A 24,277-nucleotide genomic window follows, 5' to 3' on the forward strand; every position below is an offset into this window, starting at 1 on the left:
CTCCAATAAAAATATCAAACTTAACTTAAAAGTCATATTTTTAGGATGTTGAGACATACTGGCTGAGCATATCTTTCAATATTTGAAAAAATATTTTTAATATTTTTGAATAACATCTCTTTTCAAAAGTTCATCTTCTACAACAATTATTTTCTTCAATAGGTGATTGAAAGCTTTTTCTCATTTTAAAAATAAAACAAAATTGAATATATTTTTTTCATATTTTTTGGAAAACATTTGATCCTTCGTTTCTTTTTTATTTAATTCTCCTTCGATTTCGCTTAACATTTAAAAATAATAATAATATATTAATAATTATAATTATAAAAATGCCTTAAAAGTATATTTTCAATATTTACAATTCCAGTTGGCAGTTGGCACTGCATTAATACATTTCTCAAAACAAACAAAAAATTACACATATTGTATTTAAAATATTGTTTTTTCTATAAATTAATTTTCACAAAATTTTTTAAAAATTTTATTCAATTTGGTTTTTAAATATTTTTTAAAAGATAATTTTAATTTTACTTTTATTCTTATTTTGTTTTTGCTTCACTTTATTATTGTTAAAATTATTTTAACAAATAACTTATATAACTTAAGAAAATTGCAAAAATACGTACAAATAAAAAAAAATAATAACAAATACAACAATCAAACAAAAAAATGCATATGAACTATAAACAAAATGTATGATGGAACATTATAGTATAATTAATTCTTTTTTTTTTTCTTTTTAATTTTAAATATATATTATTAACCTTCTTTTTGCTACTGCCAACTTTTTTATTTTTTGTTTTAAATATTTTAATTTATTTACTTTTCTGTATTACATATTTTTGTTTAAACATTATTTATTTTATGTATATAATAATATATTAAGTCTTAAAATTTATATATAATTTAACTAAATCACATTTTTTTAAATTTATAAACAATACACAAAGTTGATTACTCAATCAGGTTTTTCTTTTCTTGTTAATTTTTTTTTGTGAAGAGGAAAATTTACATATTTTTGAAAACACATTTAATTTTGATTTCTTATACATTTTATCGATATTGTTTTTTCGTTGTTTTTTTTTTATATTTTTTCTACTCAGGTAATTGGCAATGCATGAATTTGAAACTTGACAGAAGTCTAGTGTGGTATAAAATTTAAGAATTTCGTTTTTTAAATTACATGTAAACTTCATATATTGCCTGCGTAATAGGCGGTCAAAAATTAATATTTAAAAATTGCGAAATAATGTTTCCATATAATTTCATAGTCACGTAGCATATTTTTTTAAGGACTTTCGAGTCGAAATTACATTTTTCTGTACATATTGCACTTGTGTTTAATATAGCATACGGACAATATTCCGAAATGTTTAAAGGTTGTAATTTCTAAAATTCAAATTCGATTTGATTTATGGATCGATTTCGAACTAACAGACAAAGAATTTTTGACAGCTGATCAGTGGCAAATAAAATTGGCAGCACTTTTTATTCGTTTCTATATAAGGCTGGTGGCACACTACGAAAAATTTGTTTGTAATTATTGAAAGTGAAAATGAACATCTTTATTTTATGGAATAATGCATGTATTTTAATCATACAACATCCGGAAGATTTAAGGCATCAAGGAAGAAAGTTTATTTTGTTTGTATGTCAATTACTTCTACATATAACGCGCAAAGTGCGGGCAGCTTTATAACATACAATTAATATTTCAGATTAAGGGACAAGTTTAAATGACATATTTAAACTTGCTCTGATCTCAGAATCTGAAATAATATAATATATGTTGTAAATTATGAAGTTTCGACTTTTGAATTTTAAAAATTCAACTATGGAAAGTTTACATGAACAAATTTTAATTGATTACAAAGAAAAAACATTATCTTTTTAATTAGAAATTTTGAAATATACATTTTTATTTGTACATACATTATGTATGTATTTTAATATTTAACAAAACATTTATTTTTTAATCTAACACTGGTCAAGTTCAACGAAAGCTTCAGAAATTTGACATTACATAAGCATTTCTTCAATTGCTCCTGGTTGAACAACTATACAGAATCTTAGTTGACAGCCAGCCAATCAGAAGTAATCTAATGGTTACAGCAAAAATGGATAACTTGCGTTGACCAGGCTTTAAACTGATTTCAATTTGTTCGCAAACTGTATTGTATACAAAAATGATGCTTTTTACGACCCAGAGCTACATGCTGCTGGCCTTTTGACATAATACTTAAAGGTGAGTCGTCCGCCAAATGACCTCTCGCAATGTCAGTCCAGATCCAGACGTTACCAAAAAACGCGGCACCCGAAAGCTGCATCATCTGAATTTGATGTGTAAACATCCACATGTATTTTTCCCTCGATCACCATTTAGTTAGATTTATAGAACGTAATGGCACAGATGGAGAGTAGATTTACATTGTTACATAAAACATAAAACTATCTATCTCTTTTTATTTCGTGTCTGTAGGTAGGTATAGTTAGTTTTATTCTATCTCTATCTCCTTTTGTTGTTTTGTTGATTTTAGCAGTAGTTGGTGATGTGTAGTCAGTATTTTTCAGCTTACAATCATCGACATCCGCAACCAACAACTGTCATATCCTGATAACTTTTCAGGACAACAGATTTCTCGTCGTTAAGATACAGCATCGAAATGCTTGTCAATTGTGTTGGCACACAGCATGGCTTTGGTACTTTACCTGGATGGATATTATTGACTAACGTTTGTATCACCGCATGGTTGGTTGTGTTCAAATGCTCGGCCAGCGGAAACGGACACTTTCCATGACAATAGTAGGCGTCATAGCCAGGCGGCGCCACAATCCAATCGGCCCACCCCACATCAGCAAAGTCCACATACAACGAATGCCGTCGGCAAATTTCATCGTTGTTTTTCCTTCGATGTGATTTTCGCGGGTGATGCGCCCGTTTCGGTCGACTCATCTCACGTGCCGATCGCGATTTATGCCGACCATCGTCGGTGTAGGTGAAAAGCAATGGCTGTTTGTGAGACCATTCTTCAGGTGTTTCATTGGCACTGCGACGCAGGCGTACATGATTGTGTGGCGCCGGCTTAAGATGCTTTGCTGTCCGGACCTCAACTAATAGGCCGTAGTTATTTTTTGGTGTTGCTAGCCATCTATCGACAGCTGGTTGTACATCAAAACTGACAATTTCTGTGCTATTGAGGCGTATTTGTTTGCTATCGAGTAGCAAGTAGCTTGGTTCACGTTTGCCTTTTATGCCAACTTTTAAAATGTCATAAACTAGAACTTGATATGAACTTCGATGGGCTGCCGTTCGTCCAAGGCTGCTTATTAGATCTCGGTTTAGACTGAGTTCGGCAGCTTTAAGTTTTTCTTCGGCGGGTATTGTCCTCACGTCGAAGTGTAATCTAAATCGATGATGATGTGGAAATCGTTCGTCGATTTTACTGTCTGAAATTATATAAATAAAAAAAATATTGTTAAAAAAATTGTGTATATAATTAGAAAAATATCTTAAAATTAAACTTTAGATTAAATAAATGTTAATATTTAAACAAAAATAGTCATTAAGTCGCTCCTAAAACAATATCAATATAAATTTATTGAGAAAACTCTACGAAAAATTCTACTTTCAATAATTTCAAACCTTTCTATCAAATTAAAAAATAGTCAATCAATTTAAGATGGTCTATAATTTTCTAACGAAATCTAAAGCAAAAATTAAAATGGAGGAAGAAGTTTGTGTCGTTGAACGGGTATTTGTCATTAAACGATATTTTCAAGCCTAGCAAAGCTTTACAAAACAAGTAAAATGAACGTCACCATTAACGTGTCACTTATCAATAAGAAAGCTTAAAAGTCTGCTAAATGTTTCCATACATTTTCTCCAATTTCAAATCGTAGTTTTATTTTTTTTGTTCTAACCAAATTAAAAATTATGCATAGAAACAAAGTTATCAACATCATAAAAATTAATATTCTCAACCGAAACAGGTGTGGTTTTAAAAATGTTGAAAATAAAATAAAAAGTGACTCACATTATTCACATAAACCAAAGGAGGCCAAATTTTAAAATTTGTGTTACTCAAATGATATCACATAAAATGTGTGAATATATATTTTTTTTTTAAATTTTAATCTTAACTAATAATACTTTATTATTTTCTTTAATCAGATCGTATTGTGGTTAGAGTGCGGTTAAGTTATAACAATTAAGAAAGACTTTGATGGCTTCAAATCGGAACAATATATCTTTTGAATGATATTTTTATTAGACATCTTGTACCTCAACTTATAATAATTTAAAAATGTAGCTACTTCCGAATTTGGAGATGTTTTTTTTTTTTAAATAATTTTATTGTACTTATGCGTATATATATATGAAAATATCTATTTTGTGTGTTTCTAATCAACTGAATTACAAATTACTCACTTGACCGGATTTTTAATGAAGACTAAAACTACTTATTTTAATTTGATTTTGTTAGTCATTCTATTTTTTTTTGTTGTATTTAAGTACCACTCCCTGCCCTTCACAAAAAATATGTATTTTCTAAAATCTTGATAAGAGATAGTTAAATAATATTCCAAAATATACACAAATCAATACTTATTCAAATTATATTTATACTAGTATCTTGTTTTTTTTTTTTAACTTTAATGTTATTTTAAGCCGGTGAATAAACAACATATGGACAGAAAAGCAAAAACTGGAAAATAAAATTTATTCAAAATATAAATTTTGACTCAATATCTTTGAAATATGATTTTTTTGTTCGTATATTTTGTTTATTAATTACAAAAAAATAAGCGCGTGATATTTTGGATAGATTAATATGCCACAAAGGAGCTTCTGTATTTTAATGTCCTACTTTTTGTTTTTAATGAACATGACAAATCTTATGCATTCGCAACTTAATATAAGCTTTAAAGAATATAAATCTTTCGACTTTAACGTTTTTAAATTAAATAGAAATATTTTTGTTTTTTTAATTTATGACAGATTTTAAAAGTGTTATAAAAAAAGAAATGTCTTCTAATCCCATACATAATTCCCCAAAAAATATGATGATTGAGTTAAATTTTGAAAAGCTTTAAAGATTCGAATGTACAAATCTAATCGTTTCCAAAATGTTGTTTTTAAAATATTAAAAAGAATCAAACTTGTTTAAAATATTTGATTATTCGTAGAGACTTATGTGGAACTTTGTTCCAGATTTTCAGTATGAGGTTTAAGTTAAAACTCAGTTAACTCATCAATGTTTTTGGGCAGAATCCAAGTTTTTTGGGCTAAGACAGAATTTGTTAAATATAATAATTGATATTAATTTGATTTATTTGTAAACATAACGAATTCTGACTAAACTTACAACTCAAAAACTTTTCCTTAAAAACACTGTTATTGTTAACTTTGATGATATTTTGCAGCTGATACAAGTTCTTGTTTTAAACTTCAAAAAGAAGAATTCAAAATTTGATTATGGAATTCAATGAAAGATATAACCGGTCCCTAAAATGTCACAAAGTTTTTTTATGAATTAACAAAAATATTTAAAATTTTACGATCTTTGATCAGCCATCAAAGTCATAAGCAATAACAATCAATTAAGCATCATCACCCGCTTTAAATTTCTACTTCAATGAATTTTAATTTTATTTTTTTTGTTCATACATTTATTATCTGATATGCTTTATAAAATCTCAACCTATTTTTAAGGGATCTTTTCTTAATATTTGAGGCACAAGCCAAGCGAAAATGAGATTTGATCCTTTAAAAATCGATGTCACTCAGATTATTATTTGTCAAATCATGTGGAAATAATTATTAGTTGAAAACATCCGTTGAGTGCTTTGAAGTTGTGTAAAAAAACAAACACTTTTATTCAAAAAATGAAACACAAACTTAGAGTATTTACCTTCTCGCACTTCCAAGCGGAATTTTCTATTTTTGATTTGTCAGGTGGAAAAATGTGGAAAAAAAATAAAAATCAAAAAAATTTCCAATATTTTTGATAGTTTTATGTCGAAATTGTCATAATTGGGGCTTAAAGTCACAAATTGAATTCGAAATGGAAAAAATATAGTTCAACGTATCAGCAGAAGTTTAGAAATGTCAATTTTTTAAATTCAAATTTCTTCTGTTTTGTGCAACAATATTTTGAAACTCAAGATAAAACGTTTCACAATGGTACAATTTTATGTATAAACATCTTGTCGAAAAACGTGTCTGTCTATAGAAGCTAAGCCTCAAAAACGTATTTAGGTATTCTAAGTTTGGTGGAAAAAAGACATTATTTTGTTCGAACACAATCTCAGAAATGAAAATAAATAAAATTAAGTATTTGTTAATGCATTGCAAAATAAATTAATAAAGTAGTCTTAACCCTTCTTAGAATGAAAATCAATTCAAATAAAATATATCATCTGCTTAGACTAAAAACGCATTTTCCAACCAAGAAACTACAATTTTCAGGAAAACAAAATTTTAGATAAAATTCCGAATTTCGACGGCAACTTTCGGGTTAAAATCTAGCAAAACGTAATTTATTGGATAAATAAAATGCAATCTTCGAAATTAAACTATAAAATTTACCCAAATTTATTCATTGGAAAATTTTCAACCGTCTTTTCTTAAAAATTATCAATAATTTCTATCGTTTCTAACGTGCTCTTTAGCACGTATACACTAAAAACATTTTCAAATACACCAAAAAAGAAAAAAAACTGAACGAAAAACAAAATCAATTGATAAAGACAGCTTGCCGAAATGTGCTAATTTCATTATTACCATCCTAATTTGCACATCTTTATTATAACCCACCAAGTGAAGATAGATAAATTAAAACGAGTAAAAATAATAAACCAACCAAAGAAAAAAAAATAAATAATTAGATACAATAATTATTGTATACCTATCCAGCAGAGTAGCGCGCACTAGCACACACCTTACTTAAGTATATAATCATCTGTTATATTTCTCTCACAATTTTTGAATTTTTCTATTTCATATGAAAATCTAAGATTTCGTAGAATAATTTTATTTTTCAAAGAGGTATATTTATTTCAAAGAATGCCAGTATCGCATTTACTCGTAATTCACCTCGCTAAGGGCCCATAATCAGATAAATCATGTTAACTGAAAAAAACTCAAATATTTATTTTTCATTTAAAAAATAAACAATCAAAGTTTAAAAATAAAGATTTATGATGAACATTTTTTAGTTTTTCAACATAAGGCCCCGTGAATGAAGTTAATTTAGGCATCAAAGGAACTAAATCCGGTAATGTGTGTTTAGAGCAATCTAAACTGCAAAAATGTATAATGTACTTGTACAATGTAGAAGTACTTATATTTTCATCTTAAACATAAGCAAGATAGCAAACTGTGTTCTTCTTTTAAATTTTTTGTTTATTTAAAATTTAAGTGAGGTTTTTCTTTATAATTTTTTTGTGCAATTAAAATTTCTGCGCCACGCTTTCACAAAAACATAAATTAATTTACACAAAAAAAAAACAACATAATATTGTTTACATTAGATTGTTTAAATAAATGTCTATATTTGTGAAGCAAAGTATTTCTTTTTTTGTTTCTTAATTGCTTTTAAAGTTTTCTCACAATTAGTTTTCTAAATATTTTCTTAACGCACCTTTTAAACAATTTTTTTATTCCAATTTTGAAAATGAAATTAAAAAAAATTAAAATTCATCCTTGAGAGAGAACTTTTCTTAGGAAGATTTTTTTACCAATTCTATTAATTAGATATAAACAAATCTAAACCTAGACTGAATTGCAGACACGCTTTAGTTAGGTTTTTGAAAATGTGTTTTTTTCGATAATTAATTTAAATGTGTGAAAATGGTGCTTATTGTATATATTGAATTTCAATTTTCAAAATACGTATAATAAGAAGATACAAATTTTTGTTTGAAAATTTTAAGTAATTCGTGTGCAAAAATGTTATTTCAGCAATGTTCTTAAAATTTGTATTAAAAGCATTTAAAAACTGAATTTTTTGACATTTTTAGTTTTGTGAGAAATTGGTCTATAGTTTTGCAAACTAGCCTATTCGAAATATCAAGAAAACGTGAATTAGGGATATCTTTAGAAAGGAATGGAACAATACATAAAGCATATGTTTTAATTTTTAGGATTGGACTTCTGTATAATATTTTGGAAGAAACTTTACAATCACCAATATTAAACATCTGCCTCCTTGGTGAACATTCGCGTCAACCGCGTAGTTATCTCTTAATACTACAAAGCATTTGCTCTGCATTTTAAGTATATACTAGCTCGCATGTGTTACCTGCAAAAAATTAACCGGCTTAGCTTGTGCATTTTGATCGAGAGATTTGAGAAAAAACTGCATTACCGACGCAAATTATTTATTCCCTATTGAAAGTTAGTATGAAAATATTTGTCGATAACATTCTTCAAAAACAACCTGTTAAAGTTTAAATAATTAAAACATAACTACAATGTTATAGAAAAATTTAAATGCGTGGTATTTAAAAGAAAAAAACTAATAGGGATGCTGAAAATTAGTTTCTACAAAATGTATTGATTTAAAGTGTCGATAGCGCAGTTATCAAATGTTGGTGTTGCTAAGCTATAACATCGTCGTTTTTCAACTTATTTCATAATTGAATTTTCAATTTCAATTTAATTGAAACACTTTTTCTTAAATATTGGTTGCTGTTACTTTTCTGGTTAGTGAAATTTTAAAATTGGTAAACATTTTGCTATCTTGCCCAACTCCATTTTGCAATTAGCAACGTTCAAACTTTTAGTAAAGAAAATAAGAGAGTAACGATTGAGTCCCTAATTACCCGGGGCACTAAAAATGTATTTCATAAGAAAAGTTAAGACAGAGTATTTTAATGTAATTGCTCCAAAAGACGCAAGAACTTAACAAAAGTCATTAAGATCTGTTTATTTCACAATTGTCAAAGTGTGAAATTGACGTTTACTAAATTATACCATCTTGTAAATACGTAAAAAATTTTATGAAAGATGAGAAGTCTTGCGTCAACTTGTACTTTCAATTTTAGATACAATTTTTTAACAAAGTTGTACAACTAAATTTTCGTAGATCTGTTTATTTTACAAATGTCAAAATAGAATTGACGTTTGCTAAATGATACCATCTTGCGAACATGTGATGACTTTTACGCTAGATGAGAAGTCTTGCGTCATATTTTTACTTTCAATTTTAGACACAATCTTCTAACAAATTTATTCAGCTAAATTCTTGCAGATCTATTTATTCTACAAATGTCAAAGTGGAATTGACGTTTGCTAAATTATACCAACTTGCGAATGCATGACGACTTTAACGCCAGATGGGAAGTCTTGCGTCATCTTTTACTTTCAATTTTAGATACAATTTTCGTACAAAGTTATTCAGCTTAATCTTGTAGATCTGTTTATTTTACAAATGTCAAAATGGAATTGATATAAGCATTATTATCGATTCAAAAAATAGCTGGCAACCATAATTTTATTAATTTGTAACACTCCTTTCCATAAATTTTTTTCATAACCTTAATGAAAAATAATATACTTATATGATTATTATTATTATTAGTATGAATATGAATTACTTGGAATTACCCAAAACTTATTTCTTTGATTATTAAACAAAAAATTATTTTCATATTCTCAGAGTATAGAGTAGGTAACCCTAAAAGGGATGGATGGCGCCTTAATTTTTGTTTCCGAAAAATTCTCTTAATCCTAATCGGTATCTATAAAAAAGGTACACTTCAAAACTCAAGTGGGTATTATCTTTGAGTAACACCTTCAAAAATAAAAGAAGAAATAGTAATTTTTACAATCTTTATACAATTCTCATTATTTTTGTGGGAACCCTAACAATAATTCAAAACTATTTTCAAGGTCATTTTGGAAAAGGAAAAAGAAACCTAGCTCTACCAGGTAGAGCCAGTTCTTATGATTTTTTTTTTGCTTTCAAATGTTGTATAGAGGTTAACTCTCATATTATTAAATGTGTATGTAGTAGTAAAAGTGGTGTAAGTTCGTTTAAATTTATGTGACAGTTGTTCAATCATTATTTTTGATAGTATTAAGGTTAAATTCTGATAATTGAAACTAATGAAAACGTACACTATGAATCTATGAGATAGACTCCCCGGGAATTTAAGAAAGAATAACTAATATTAACTTGTCAACAAATGGAGAAAATTACAAGTAGCCATTACTAAAACTTCTTCGTATTTTTCGATTGACTCATAATTCGATTCACTCTAATTATATTCTTTGATCTTCTATTTGTCGATGAATTATAACTACGACGTCATTTGAAATTAGCAGCTGTTGCCTAGTTTCCGTCATTTTTATATTCTTTTCAATTAGACGTCATTTCAATAATTATTATTTCTACCCGACATGACATGACGATCGACATCGACGACAACAGATATCAGAATTCTTCGATTCACTTATAAAATGTAAATAACAAATACTACGCTTACATATACAAAATTAAATAATTAAATAAAAAGAAAAGAAACTCACCTTGATGTGTAAAACTTCTCACTGTATTCGCTGATTTCGTTAATAAGCCAGGCTTAGGAATATTTACAGAATCAAATTCTTCACCCATTATTTGTGCGTAAAGTTTTTTCATTGCTTCAGGTATTATAATTTTTGTTCGATCAATTTTCGGTGGCTTCTTCATGTTGAACAATGATAGAAGGCTATTTTCAATTTCGACTAGAGTATCAGGATCAGGCTTTTTAGCAATCACTTTGCTTTCTGTTGTTGTTGTTGTATCACTTAAACTATTATCATCCATCACATGATTTAATTTGTCAATATCATCACTATTATCACTGATATCATTATTTTCACTATTTTCATGATTTTCATCAATGATTGTTGATTGTTGATTTTCCAATGTTGTTTTTGATGAAGTTAAAAATGACGATGATGTTGATGACAATGATTCGATGACTTGTTCTGTTGTTTTTGTTGTTGAATCCATTTCGAGAATTATTGTCTTTTCTTTAACTAATTCGCTGCTGCTGCTTCTACTGCTGCTATTGTCTGAAAGACCACTTCGACTACTATCACTATCACTTAATTTATTATTAGAATTAATATTATCAATCACTGGAAATGGTAATGATGGAGATGACGACGAGGACGACGACGACGTTGATAACGTTGACGACGACGACGATAGCGATTTTGATGTTGATGTTGATGACGATAACGAATACGACAACGACAACGATGATGATGTTGATGTTAATGTTAATGCTTCCTCGGTGCTAGCAACTTGAACGATGGGTTTTATAGTCGCCAGCACTATAAGGAATAGAAGCCATGCGCCCATGGTCGCTTGCAACTCTGCAAAGGTAAAAAAGAAATTGGATTCAAATTTTATTTGCAATTATTTAGAAGGGAATTGTGTACAAAAATGTGTTCTGTGTGTCCTTTTAAGAGAACGAGACAGATATATTAACAAATAAAGATAGTTATATTAAAGGATTGCTAACCGCACACATCTAACCCACACACACTCTCAACAATCACGTAATATAGCAGCCCTACTCAGCCCATTATATATGGATGGTATAATCAAGCATCATCCTTAGGCCTCCTTTAGGAAAGGAAGATTTTACTTTTGACAATATTAGTTGTTGTTGTTGTCTTAGTCCTTTCGAGTATAGTCCTTTACATGAGAAAAAGATAGTATATGCCCTTTCTAAGTTCCCAGAATTGTTCACACAATTTAAATCATAACGAGTAACTCACTCACTCACTCACTGCGGATTCGGCTTCAGGTTCAATTTCAGTTTCGGCTTCATAAGCGGCTGGTTGGTGTGTAAGCGTATTAAAGTCATAAAATATCTTACAGGTAGGTAAGTGGTATAAGAGAGCGATGCGCTGCAGTGTATTCATACACTACCTGTTTGGAAATCCCGCAGTTTTCTCAAGTGCGGTGCTCTTATGCGCCTTTAGCCTTTTACCTGATAATTTTTCTATTTTATGTTTTTTTTTTATTATTATTTGTAAGGATAGTGCATACATTGTTATTATTACAATTTTGAACAATGAGCCCGTTTTGTCTACCTACAAAAGGAATGCGAAATTATATCTTTTATTGCTATTACTTATGTTTCAAGTGGGTATTTAAAGCATGTGCCAATAAATATACCAGAGGGTCGGTCTTTCTTGGTCTTGGTCTTGGTCCTCAATTCAACTCAACTTAAACTCAACTACTGAACGTTCAAAGTTGTTTTGGTTGTTTTTCAATACATTCCTCTTCTTTTGGTTTTTATTTTTCTCTTTATAAAAGATACACCATGCATATAGTATGTAGAAGAACGCACGTTCAAGTTTTCTAGTTCAACCTAGCTCTATGCATGTATATTTTTAAGAGGTTTGGAATGGAGACGGACGACGACGCATGGATAAGAAGAAAACTGCGGTAAATTAATTGCACCTGTTTTACAAGAGAGTGCATTTTCATTTATGGTGGTTCACTTTGGAACTAGTTTAATATTATTATTATTTTTTTTTGTATCTTTTTCTTTTCTGTTCACAAACTACTATGTATCTAATAAAAATAATAATAATATTTTATTTGCATTTCTGTTCTTAACAGACTGTTCTGGTTCTTGCACACGAAAAAGTTGTTTTTCTTTTTTTTCAAACGAAAGCCTTTAAATTTAATAAAATAACACTAATTTGTCTATTTTGAGAATTTTAAATATTTGGGAATCTCCTTGATTTAGATAAAGGAAATAAAAATGTCCAATAAAAACAGAAGCATTATGATCTAGTTGTGTCTTCTAGTTTGGAAATGAAAACCAGAAGCATATTTCCTTCTGCCAATAGAAAAAGCGATTTATACTTTTACTTATTATTTATAGCACAAAGATTTTTTGATTTTTTAAAAATTAACCTTAAACGAAGTTAGCTTAAGAAAAAAAACTTGTAAATTTTGTTATACAAGATGTACAAATTAGGAAATGAACAAATCTTGAACACTTTTCAATATCAGTCAACAAAAATTGTATAAATAAAAATTAATAACTTCAAAATCAAATAATAAAAATCAAAAGAAGATTTCAAACAATTCAAATAAATTATTATTTCACTTACTTTTACGAAAAAGAAATAATTATAAGAGAAACGAAACTAAAACTTGATGAGGAACTGAAAAATTACTTCTCAGTAGTGAAAAGGATGGCACAATACTAGTAACGAATTTTAAAAATTTTCGGATCTACAATTTTCTTCTTCTACTCTGGGAAAATCCTGAAGGTGTTTTCAATGAAAAGAAAAAACTTAACTTATTCGTGGGATTTTCCTATATTGTTTATGAAACATGGACTTTTGTTATAAATTGAAAGATTAGGAAACACCATCTAGGAAAGTGATTAAGTTCCTTTAGAAAATATTGAACATATGAATGTTTGCAACTGAAACCGTTGGAAAAACCCTTAAACATTGAATCAAACATTAAAAGTAGATTCTTTTCTACTTTGCAAGTTTATATTTTAAAAAAGTATTTGTGTTAACCTGGACATAAATTCAAAAGAGTATCGAAAGAACATTTTTAGAAGCAAATAAAAAACAGAAAATAATGAATGATTTTTAGACAAAGTTTAAAAATCATTTTATATTTTTTGTTTTAAGCTCTCGGTTTATGGAGCTTTGAAAATTGGAAATTCAATCATAATGTACTCTTTAACCGAGTCTTGTGTCTAGAATTCTGCTAAATCCGAAAGACTGTTTCTTTAATTACCGAAAAGTAATACCATATATCAATTTCATATTTTTTCAGTCTTACAAACAGTTTTGAGAATATAATGAATTATGGATATGCTAAAGAACATATCCATAATTTATCATTTCATTTCCTTATGAAATTCCTGAATTTGTATTTCTTGGGATGCTCATTTACTTGTACTTAGAAAAACCCACATAAAAGATCAATGCCTTCAAATATTTATTTATTTCACTTCCGTCGGAAAAGCCCATTTTTATTCAATGTTTTTGAATTTATTTAGCTCGTATAGCGGAAAATCCAAGTCATTGAAATGAAGGTCCTTTTTGATCACGGTAGCCAAATAATATTTAGGTAGGTTTATGCGCTTCCTTTGGGGGAAAACCAAATTAATGCTTAAGATCATTACTCAATGAAAAAGGAAGTGGAATTTCTTTTTTCATTTTTGCTTTTGTTGGGGAAAACCTAATCGAAGTGTTTATTTAGTAAAATACGTAATAAAGAAGACAATAAGTGATTTAAGATTTTGAAAAAAAGATTAAGGATAGGGGAGTGACTTTTGAAAATCGAATAAACAAATCTTAAGTTAAAAAAAAGAAATGAAAATAATAAAAAGCGTAAGACATAATTCTTTGGGGTTAGGAAAAAGGTCTTAAGTAAAAAAAATTGCATTTTAGGTTTTTGATTTGATGTCTTCGTTTAATACTAACAACTTAAGTCTAAAACAATTGCTAAATATCGTATTAATCTACTCTTTAGATAAAGAAACAGAAATATTCATATTTGTTTTGAGTTCAATGGATTGTTTTTTGTCTTTTTCGTTTTATTCTAACAACTTGAGTCGAGAACAATTGCTAAATAGGGCATTAATCTACTCTTTAGGCAAAGAAACAGAAATATTCATATTTATCTTCAGTTCATTGAGTCTTTGTGACCAGCTTCTGACTGCAGACCTATTTGCCTAACGCCAAAGAAATGCTTGTTGAGGGCTTTCGTATACTAACCTTAGCAAAAAACTTTAAGTTTGGAATCTTGTTAAGGTTAAAATTTCAAGATGGTTCTTCATTGTTTGATTTGACATTTAAAGAAAATGGTAGAAAATGTTTCATATGTCATGTAAATTCACAATATCTTAGTAAAAATCTTTCAAATTAGCAAATTGATATTTTTAGTATAGGTAACGCGAATTTCTTAAAATCCGTCAGTTGAAAATCTTTTATTAAAGTTTGTTTCGGCGCTTCTTCGGGGCATCAAACCTAAGCGTACTTTAATTTTTTTTTCAATGTTAATTGTCATCATGCGATATGACATTGATATTTGGTAGAATTCCACCCAAGATCGTGATGAGTGTAAAGGGGTTAAAAATTACATAAAAAGAATATTTCATAAGAACACATTCTTTAATGTGCTATTTCGGGAGCTACGCATTTATAGCGTACAAATCTCATAAATTCGTAAAATTTTGACTACGTTAAGGGGGATGAAGCATTTAGATATACTTTCTTGATAATTGCACTAGCTTTTAACTAATTTCACTAGCAATGTCTTCATCCACACAAAAGTCCTAGAATAACTTACATAGATATATAATGTGGGTCACACCTAACACATCTTGCATATTATAACAAATGTATATCAACTCAAACACCTGTCAAATAATCTACTAACATAACATTTATGTGAACAAGTCAAGAGTAACTTAGTAACTGACAAGTCTAAGAATTTAAATTGTGTAACATTAGCATTAATTTTGTATCTGACAAGCCTTGTTTTACAAGATACAATTTGACATTTTTTTGATAAGTCACGTTGTGTGTGTTGTTCATATTTTACATAAGATGATTTTTTTTTTAGATTCTTAATGCTTGTCACGTTTTGTTATAAAAAGATCAAAACCTAAGGATTTTTTAAACTTTCAATTTTTGTTTGGTGTTTTAGATTTGTGTCGCTCTGTGTCACAGAATTTTAGACAAACCTTCGCTATTTCTAACTTTTGTGACAAGTAATTGATTGTGAGTAAGAAAATTAGAGAATTAGGATTTAAAGTAAATGTCATCTTTCAAATTTGATTTGTCAAACTAAAGAGCTGTCAAAAAGTCCAAACACTTTAGATCAAGTAAGAAAAGTGAATAATTTGTTTGTTTTTCGGTTGAATTGACAATTTGCGAATTTACGGAAAAGTTTTAAATTTATTTATATTTTGTTTAAACAATTATTTCAAATAAAAAACTATTCTAGTAATCAACCGAACAATTTCTTCAATGGATAAAAAAATACAACTTTTACTTTTAGTTTTGCAATTTATGTTTTGTTTTTTTAATTTATTCGAAAATATTACTAATATTTATTTTTAAAAAAGAATTTAATCTACTAAAGTTCAGAAAGTTGTTCAGCCAAATTATACAAAACACTCAGAAAGTAGATAGAAAAACACATGTTGGTCATATTTCTCATTCAAAATTAAAATTCTAGTTTTATTTTATTCAATGTTATACATTTTAATTATAGAGCAAAAGGTTTAATTACTATTAAGCGTTGTTAAATCTTGTTTTATATTTAAAAAACGAAATAATCTAAAAATAAAAAAGCGGTTAGGTATGGATGTTGCTATTTTCTGTTTTTAATTAATTAATGTATTTATTAAAAGCTATACAAAAATAAACTCATGTCTATATTTATTGAATTAAAATCATGTGTGTTTTTTTTTTAAATTATTTGTTTAAAGGGAAAACAAATTATGCACATTATACATATTTTGTTTTAACTTAAAATATACTTAAAACCCTGATTATACTATGTGAATACGAGTTTCAATGGGTCAATGACATTTGAATATATAGGTATTTCTAGTATTTGCCCGTGTTACAAACAAGGTGTCAAAAGCCTATCAATCATAACGTCTGTCGTTGTTGGTTGGTTTTCGTTATACATTAGTTGGTTAGTCAAATTGAATACGCACTTTCAATTTGGGTTATTTAACTACATACATTTAATTACCAATGAACATTCTCGTCGTCGTCGTTACAATTTCATGGTTTGATTTTTTATTTAATTTTGACAGCGGAAAATTTTTTAAATGTTAATACTTTTATGTCTTTCGTTATGTTGCAGTTATTTACTTTAAGTCAATTGGAATGTAAGAAATTACAAAGTAGCATTTTGATATCTATACAATCTATAAACTATTTATTGAAAAAGTGAAAGAAACAAGTTAGCGAAACAAATTATCAAAAACATAATACAAAACTTTTGAATTCATACATTGCATGAAATTCGTAATTTAAAAAAACGGTATCATAATATAATGTGATTTGTCAATTAGAAAGGCTAAAAAATTGTTGTTTTAAAAGAATTGGAAACGGTGAGTAATTTTTATTTATGAAGATCAAAATGGAGTCTCATAAGCCATAAAGATTTAACAAAAATCTGAACAAATTGTATGAAGGAAAGGAAATAACAATTTCAGGTACTTAGTAAAATATTAACAAAATTAACACCAATGGTCAATTGCTAGCCTTTTAATTTTGAATGCAAAAAATTTTGTTCTGCTCTACAAATTGAATCAAAAGAATGATTCTAAATATCTAAATAATTCCCGTCGGCAGCTTCGTATTTTTTTTCATAAATTTAAACAAAATTTAAGATTCAATTTTTGAAATTCGTTAATTTAGTTCCTTTTTTTAGTTTTGATTAAAAAAACATTTACCTAATTTTGAATTTCTTTTAAAATTTTTATATGTGTCTTATTGTGAATTAAATTAATTAAAATTCTACTATTTCTGTTTTTTTTGTCCAATCAATTGTTTTCCAATTCTAAATCAATTCGAAAACTTAGATCATAAATCAATGACGAAAATAATTTTTTAAAAGATCTAGAATCTCATTAGCCTCAAAAAGTATTAAGTTTTGTACAAAAATAAGGCTTTTGTTTTGTTTCATTGAAACAATTAGGTTAAGTGTCTTCGAAAACCATAAATCTATTACTAATTACTTTCAAACTGGAAAACAATTGTCATTTTTGGGATAAGATTTTACCTAAATTGCGTACATAAAATTGGTTCCTAATTGGCACAACTTTTACGGTATCATAAGGATCGATGTAATTAGTTCTGTCTGGAGCAAGATGTAATTAATTATATATCGTTTTATCGTTCTTCTTTAACCTAGATCTGATTTTTTTAAGATAAACGACTACAAAAATAGTTAAGAATAAAGTAGATGCAAGTCAAATTTTCAAGTGTCATCAATTTTTGTTTGTTCAAAAAAAAAGTATATTGTGTTAAAAATATAAATCAACAAATTGCACAGATGTGATCAAAATTGGATAAATAGATATACAAAAAATACAAATGATGTGAAACGCTAGGTTTTTTAAGTATTCATCATGTTAAAAGATCAATTATTAATTTATGAATCTCAATTATTGTAGCAAAATCTTACTTATATTTGTTGAAATAAAATAAATTGAGAATCATTTTTAAGTTTGTAAAAAAACTAAGTTTTCATTTTTGATCAAACAAGATACGATGCAAATTCAAGGATTATAGAAATGGATTCCTATATAACATTTTAAATAAATTTGGTGTGTGAATAAAATAAAGAATTGGTTTTCTATTTAACAAAATAAATTGATTTGTTCACTTGAATTCCCGACGGGCAATGTCAGCATATAAAAAAGTGACCAATTATTTAATAACAATCTGATGAGAAGATAAGTCTCTACTGTTTGACTTAAACATATCCAAAAATTACAATAACTTTTAGTAAAAAGTTTAAAGAAAACAATGACAACATAAAAAAAATCTATAAAATTACGGAGGTTCTTCTGTGTCAATTTTTCCAGTAATTTTAATTGCTAGAAACTAAGTTCTAGTTAACGGCCACAGTTAGAATGGTTAGTTAATGGTGAAGTTGTTCTCATTTGCTAACCAATGAGATTTACATTTAAGGAACTTAATCTTAAGAAATGGCGAAAAGTTCAACTCTTATATATAAAGTTAAAAGGTTTAATTTAACTTCTTTCTGCAACATACAGAAAATGGTGGTAGTTTTAGCGTACAAAACCTTTAAGTTAGTAGGATTAAAGTTTCTCACTATTTGTTGTAAAGAGCTAATTTTAATTTGTATGTCCGATTTCATAACCAAACACTAAAAACACTTTTATCTAAAAGCTTTTTAAATTTTATCAGGCCTTTAAATTTTGTCAGTTTTACCAAGCTTAAAATGGGAATTTTCATGGATATTTTTGGTAAAAATAAAACCCCTTTTTTCTTTCTTTTAAGTGAATCGTGTGAGATAAAATAAGAAAGCATTATATCTTTAAATAAATGACAAGAATTGCAAAATACAATAATCTAGAAATCTAGCCAAGCCGTTGAATTTGTTTTGAACGTGTAATAATTTTCGGTTTCATTAATGGTAGGTTATTTTTCGTACGATTGATTTTTTTTAAATATATCCCCGACGCAGATTTGAAAAGATCCTGTGGCATGAAATCGTAAAGAAATAAACACTTGATTTCATGACGAGTTTATTTCGGTTAGTTTTATGCTCCAAATGATGACCAAACAATATCAACAGTTGAACTACAGATGCTTTGAAAAGTAGAAACCTCATTTTGAAGTCAATATCATCATAGTCTGAAAATGGATTCTTGTGAACGCGGAAAACTCTATAACAGCAAATAACTATATGGAGTTCTTCTTCGTCACATGAAGATGACCAATTTAATATTCTAATTAAGAACTAAAATAATAAAACCGATGTTACAAATAGTAATGTAATGTTGAATTTGTTTACCTATTCATTCGATATGTCCAAATATTGAGAATACAAATTTAAAAAAACAAAAGATTAGCTGTCAATCTGTTATATTCTTTTTTTAATGACACTTTTAAAATTTAATGAGCCAATAAAAGGCATTTAGTTTTAAAAGGTGTTTAAAAGCTTGTTTACTTTAAAAACGGTTAGTGAAACCAAAATATTCCATTTTACAGTTTAAAATCCTGTTAAATGTATAAAAGTTGTATATGAAATTGGGCATTAAAACACTCTTTTAACTTATATACCTATTTACACATCTTACTCAAGCGGTTAGTGAAACCAAAATATCCCATTTTACAGTTTAAAATCCTGTTAAATGTATAAAAGTTGTATATGAAATTGGGCATTAAAACACTCTTTTAACTTATATACCTATTTACACATCTTACTCAAAACGATGTTTTTGCGGGACTATATTAGAAAGGTCTTAAAAACATTTATAATACAATATCCATCTAAAACTTTAGTATAAAACCTTCTTGGCACTCAGTTTTTAGTTCAATTTTTATAATTGCATATACATAAAACATAAAAATAATGAAAATCAGTACTAAAAACTCTAAAGCAATGCCAAGAGCTTATGTAAAATTCTAGAAGAAAAATTCCAATTGAGTTCTTTCATAGAAAAATTTAAATAACGTTTTGCTATTATGCGTAACTTGAATTTAAGTGTCTTAGGAAACGAAATGGTCTCTCTCTCCCATAGAAGAATTTCAAAATGTTTCATAACAATGTTTAAGTATTTTAGAAAATTTCATTTTTCCCCATAACCATGCTCTCCTCAAACATAAGATTTTATTCCAATATATATCTTATCATTAACTTCAATTAATGTTACTACTATGTACACTCTTTTTTTAAAATATTTTTTACTTAAGAAAGTACTCTCAACTCATCATCATCATCATCATTATTAAACAAACAAAGCAACACTGACCCTTAACCATTGGGTCAAGTTTTATGTAAATTCATTTAAACTTCACCAAAGAAATTCCTACATTGTACAATGTTCAGTAAAAAAGACCAACAAAATCTTATGAATGATAAATGTCAGTATATGTATGTCTGACTAAAAGACTGAAACAAGCAAAAATAAAACAAAATCAATTGAAATATTGTATGTAATTGAAAATTATCTCATCTTTCAAACGAAATAAATATATCTCGATAATTATATTGTATCTCATCGGAGGAGTCTAGAAATAAATTTTAAACCACAAACTTAACTTAACCACTGACCGAATGGCGCCCAAAATATGTTATAACAAAAAAACATATATTATACGAGAAATTAATATCTATACGAGAACATATTGGGAAATCATTGTATTTTCTCTTTATAAACAACAAAAACAACAACTGAAAAAGAAAGAGATGGAAAAATATTGACATTTTTATTTATAATATTGATTTTATAATAATTTTATTTGTGTTGTTGTATTTTTTTATTTATTTTAAAAGAAAACAAAATATCTACCAAATGACTGATCTACGAGTGTCGGTCGAGTTGAGTGTGTATAAAAAAAAAACTATCTAAGGTATGAAGGTTTTTCTCAAGGCATCGATCGCTTATTGACAGATAGATAGAGTTTGGTATGTGTATATAGAGATTTATACATCATGAAACTTCTGTATACCTTAACAAAAAAATAATTAACATATCTCTCATAAGGAAAATGAGTTTTCTTAATTAATAATAATACCTACAAAAATAACAACAAATATAGGAATTTATAAGAACTGTAGTATTTAACGCTCGTGATTAAACCCCAACTTTACAACAACGACGACTTTATCGACATCAAACTTGAGGTAAAAATAGAATTTTTAATGCCCTATCATGTAATAACAATAATACTAATAGTATGTTCAGTTCAATAGAAAATATATAGATGAATCTATAGGTAAAAATATTTATTTATAATTAAAGCCACATTTAGAGCTTGTTTTGAGAGAAAAAAAAATAATACCTAGACGATAAAACAACAACAAACAAAACTAAGTCCACATTCTGGAAATATTCTGTAATAGTTCAACATCTGAAACAGCAACAGCAGCAGCAAAAATAACAACAATTTAACAATAAATAATAATAAATAAATATAAAAGAAAAAAAGAAGAAATATTGTAAACGAACAAAGCGCAAAAAGATATAGGTATCTCTCCTACTAACAACAATCTAGCCGAAACCAGTCTAAGGCTTCTTATTTTGCTGTTCTTATATTTTTCTTTTAGTTTATAGCCTTTTTTATTTTTTGTGGAATGAAGAAAAGAGCTCATTGCAACTTAAATACTTAAATAGAGGTTGGATTGCAACTCTTTCCTCTCCATCATCATATCACATCACAGAACACTCAGAATCACTCTACTCTAGACGATAGATATATAAATACAGATAGATAGATACACTATCTATCTATCTATTTGTCTATAAAATAAAGTAGCTAAGCTATATAGTTTTTACCCACATCAAGTTTGCATTTACCTATACTATATCGTGCAATTGGGTTTTTCTTTTATAATAATTTAAACAAAATAAATACAAACAAAAATATTAACATGAAAGTTGATAAAGTGCGTGTGTAAAATAAATAAACATTTGATATAGAAAAAGAATTAAACAAAAAAAAAGTATCTAAAGGCTAAGGAAAAATTAAATGACTTTAATCAAAACACACTCACCTCAGTCTTATGTTTTCTTGTTTTGTCCGCGTGCGCGTGTTAATTGTATATACTTGTAGATTTATATATATATTAAAAAATATACTAACAATTATAATATTAGTAAAAATAACAACAACTTCTTGTAATAGTTTTACACTTCATTTACACACAAAACTTGTTCTTTTATCCATTTAAATTATTTTTATTTTTGTTTTTATTTCTTTTTTTTTGAACTACTTTTTTAATTAAACTTTTTATTATATTAAAATATTTTACACTTTTTATTTAAAATATTTTTTAAATTACGTTTTCCGACGATAGTGATATATAAAAAATATATAGTTTTTAAAAACTTTTTTTTGACGTTGTATTATTACAAGAATAATTGTCACAAAAATGCCAAACAGCATCTATGAAATAATTATGATCACTAATTACTGTTACAATCATGTCAGTTATAGATACTTTTTTGTATTCGTTGTTGTTTGTGTTTTTATTGTTGATGGTGTTACTGTTACTGTTGTTGTTTTTGTTTTGTTTGAATTTTCTTTTCACTTTGATGATGGATGAAACTCTGCAATAATAATAATAATGCAGCAACAACCAAAGTGGCAAGAGCAACAGCAGGTGCATTAAAATATGTGACAGCCAGATAGAAAAGTTGTTTAGTTAATTGTATATTTTTTGTTTTTTTTTTTTAAATTCAAAAGAAGTTTTGTTTTTAATTTATTGTTAAAAACCTAAAATATCAGTTATTTCGTTTAAAATTTTCCACAGTTAAAAAATTTAGTTTATTTTTTCCGTTTTACGGTTAAATTTTAACACTTTCCTTTTATTATACACGGCGAAGATTGCGATGGTGATGATGACAAGAAAACAAAAACAAAATAACGAGAAAACAAAAAAATCAATAACTATAAAAATATTTTTCTTTTTTAATTCATGTGCTTATTTTGATTTCGTTTAACTTTTTCTTCTTCACAGTTGTTGTTGTATCTGATATGAGAGATGTTTTTTGTTGCATTTGTAGTTGTAGTAGACATTTAATATACAACACAAAAATGTAGAAATTTTCACTTTATACTGTTTTTGTTTTTGAAATTTAATTTAATTATATTTTATAATATTTAAAAGTGCACTTTTGAAGTTTAAATATTTGAAACAATTGATTCATTAAATTTAACGAAATAGTCATAAACATGGTTTCGATTTTCGTAGGATGATGATTGAATTTGTAGATGATGATGGATGCAAAAGTTATACAAATTGCGATGATAAACAATATGGCTTAAGCCTTATACGAAGAAGGCTCCTTTATAATAATCCAATTGTTGTAGTTGAATGTGCGAGAGATCGGAATTACACGGGTTATAGTAGATTAATTTGATAGTTTTGATATACGAAAAAATTAAAATAATTATCGTACGTATTTTTGCTTTCATTGGTGCGACTACTTGTTTTCCATATTACTTCTTGTCTTGTTTTTTATTTTCATCAATATTTCTGGTTATATGTACATAACGTATGTAGAGGAGATGCAAACACGATTATTAATCTTTTTTAACTTGCGCAACTTTTTTTTTGTTTTTTCTTTTCGTTTTTAAATGACACAGTAATTAATTTATATAAAAAATTGTTAAGACAGACGAACAAAATTAAAAGTTTTGTGTAGATACTTTTTGCGCTAGCAATGTATCTCTAAGCTGACTTTTCGGATTTTGGAAGGTTTTTTTTCTTGTTTTTAAAACTTTTTTTGTATTTCTTTTAATTTGTAGGTATAAGAGTATCTTTGAGTTCAGCTCAGAGTTTAGTTCGAAGAGTGTGTAGATAGTATTGGTGTATCTGTTTTGTATTTTAAAAACGAAAAAGTATCTCTCAACGGAATAGATTTAAACTCGATCAGGGCTGTAGAACGACTAACGCCTATCTGTCTACCTGATTCAATAATCCAAAGTGTATAGTCTCGTTTGGACGTTGTTGGTTGTCGTCGTTTTCGTCTTCGTCGTCGTCTATACAGACATCAGCGGCCA

At 27.5% G+C, this 24,277-nt stretch overlaps 1 protein-coding gene across 1 annotated transcript; it reads right to left on the reverse strand.

Moving 5' to 3' along the window:
- Positions 1–207: 207 nt before the first annotated feature.
- On the reverse strand, positions 208–24,273 carry LOC129949364 (protein decapentaplegic). The gene is made up of 3 exons (XM_056060767.1): positions 22,266–24,273; positions 10,535–11,371; positions 208–3,447 (listed from the first exon to the last, which is right to left on the reverse strand). Exons 2-3 carry the CDS (start codon positions 11,355–11,357, stop codon positions 2,579–2,581), a joined length of 1,692 nt encoding a protein of 563 aa, XP_055916742.1. The 5' UTR covers positions 11,358–11,371; positions 22,266–24,273; the 3' UTR covers positions 208–2,578.
- Positions 24,274–24,277: the final 4 nt, after the last annotated feature.

This window comes from Eupeodes corollae, chromosome 3 (genome assembly GCF_945859685.1).
Source record: "Eupeodes corollae chromosome 3, idEupCoro1.1, whole genome shotgun sequence".
Classification (NCBI taxonomy): domain Eukaryota; kingdom Metazoa; phylum Arthropoda; class Insecta; order Diptera; family Syrphidae; genus Eupeodes; species Eupeodes corollae.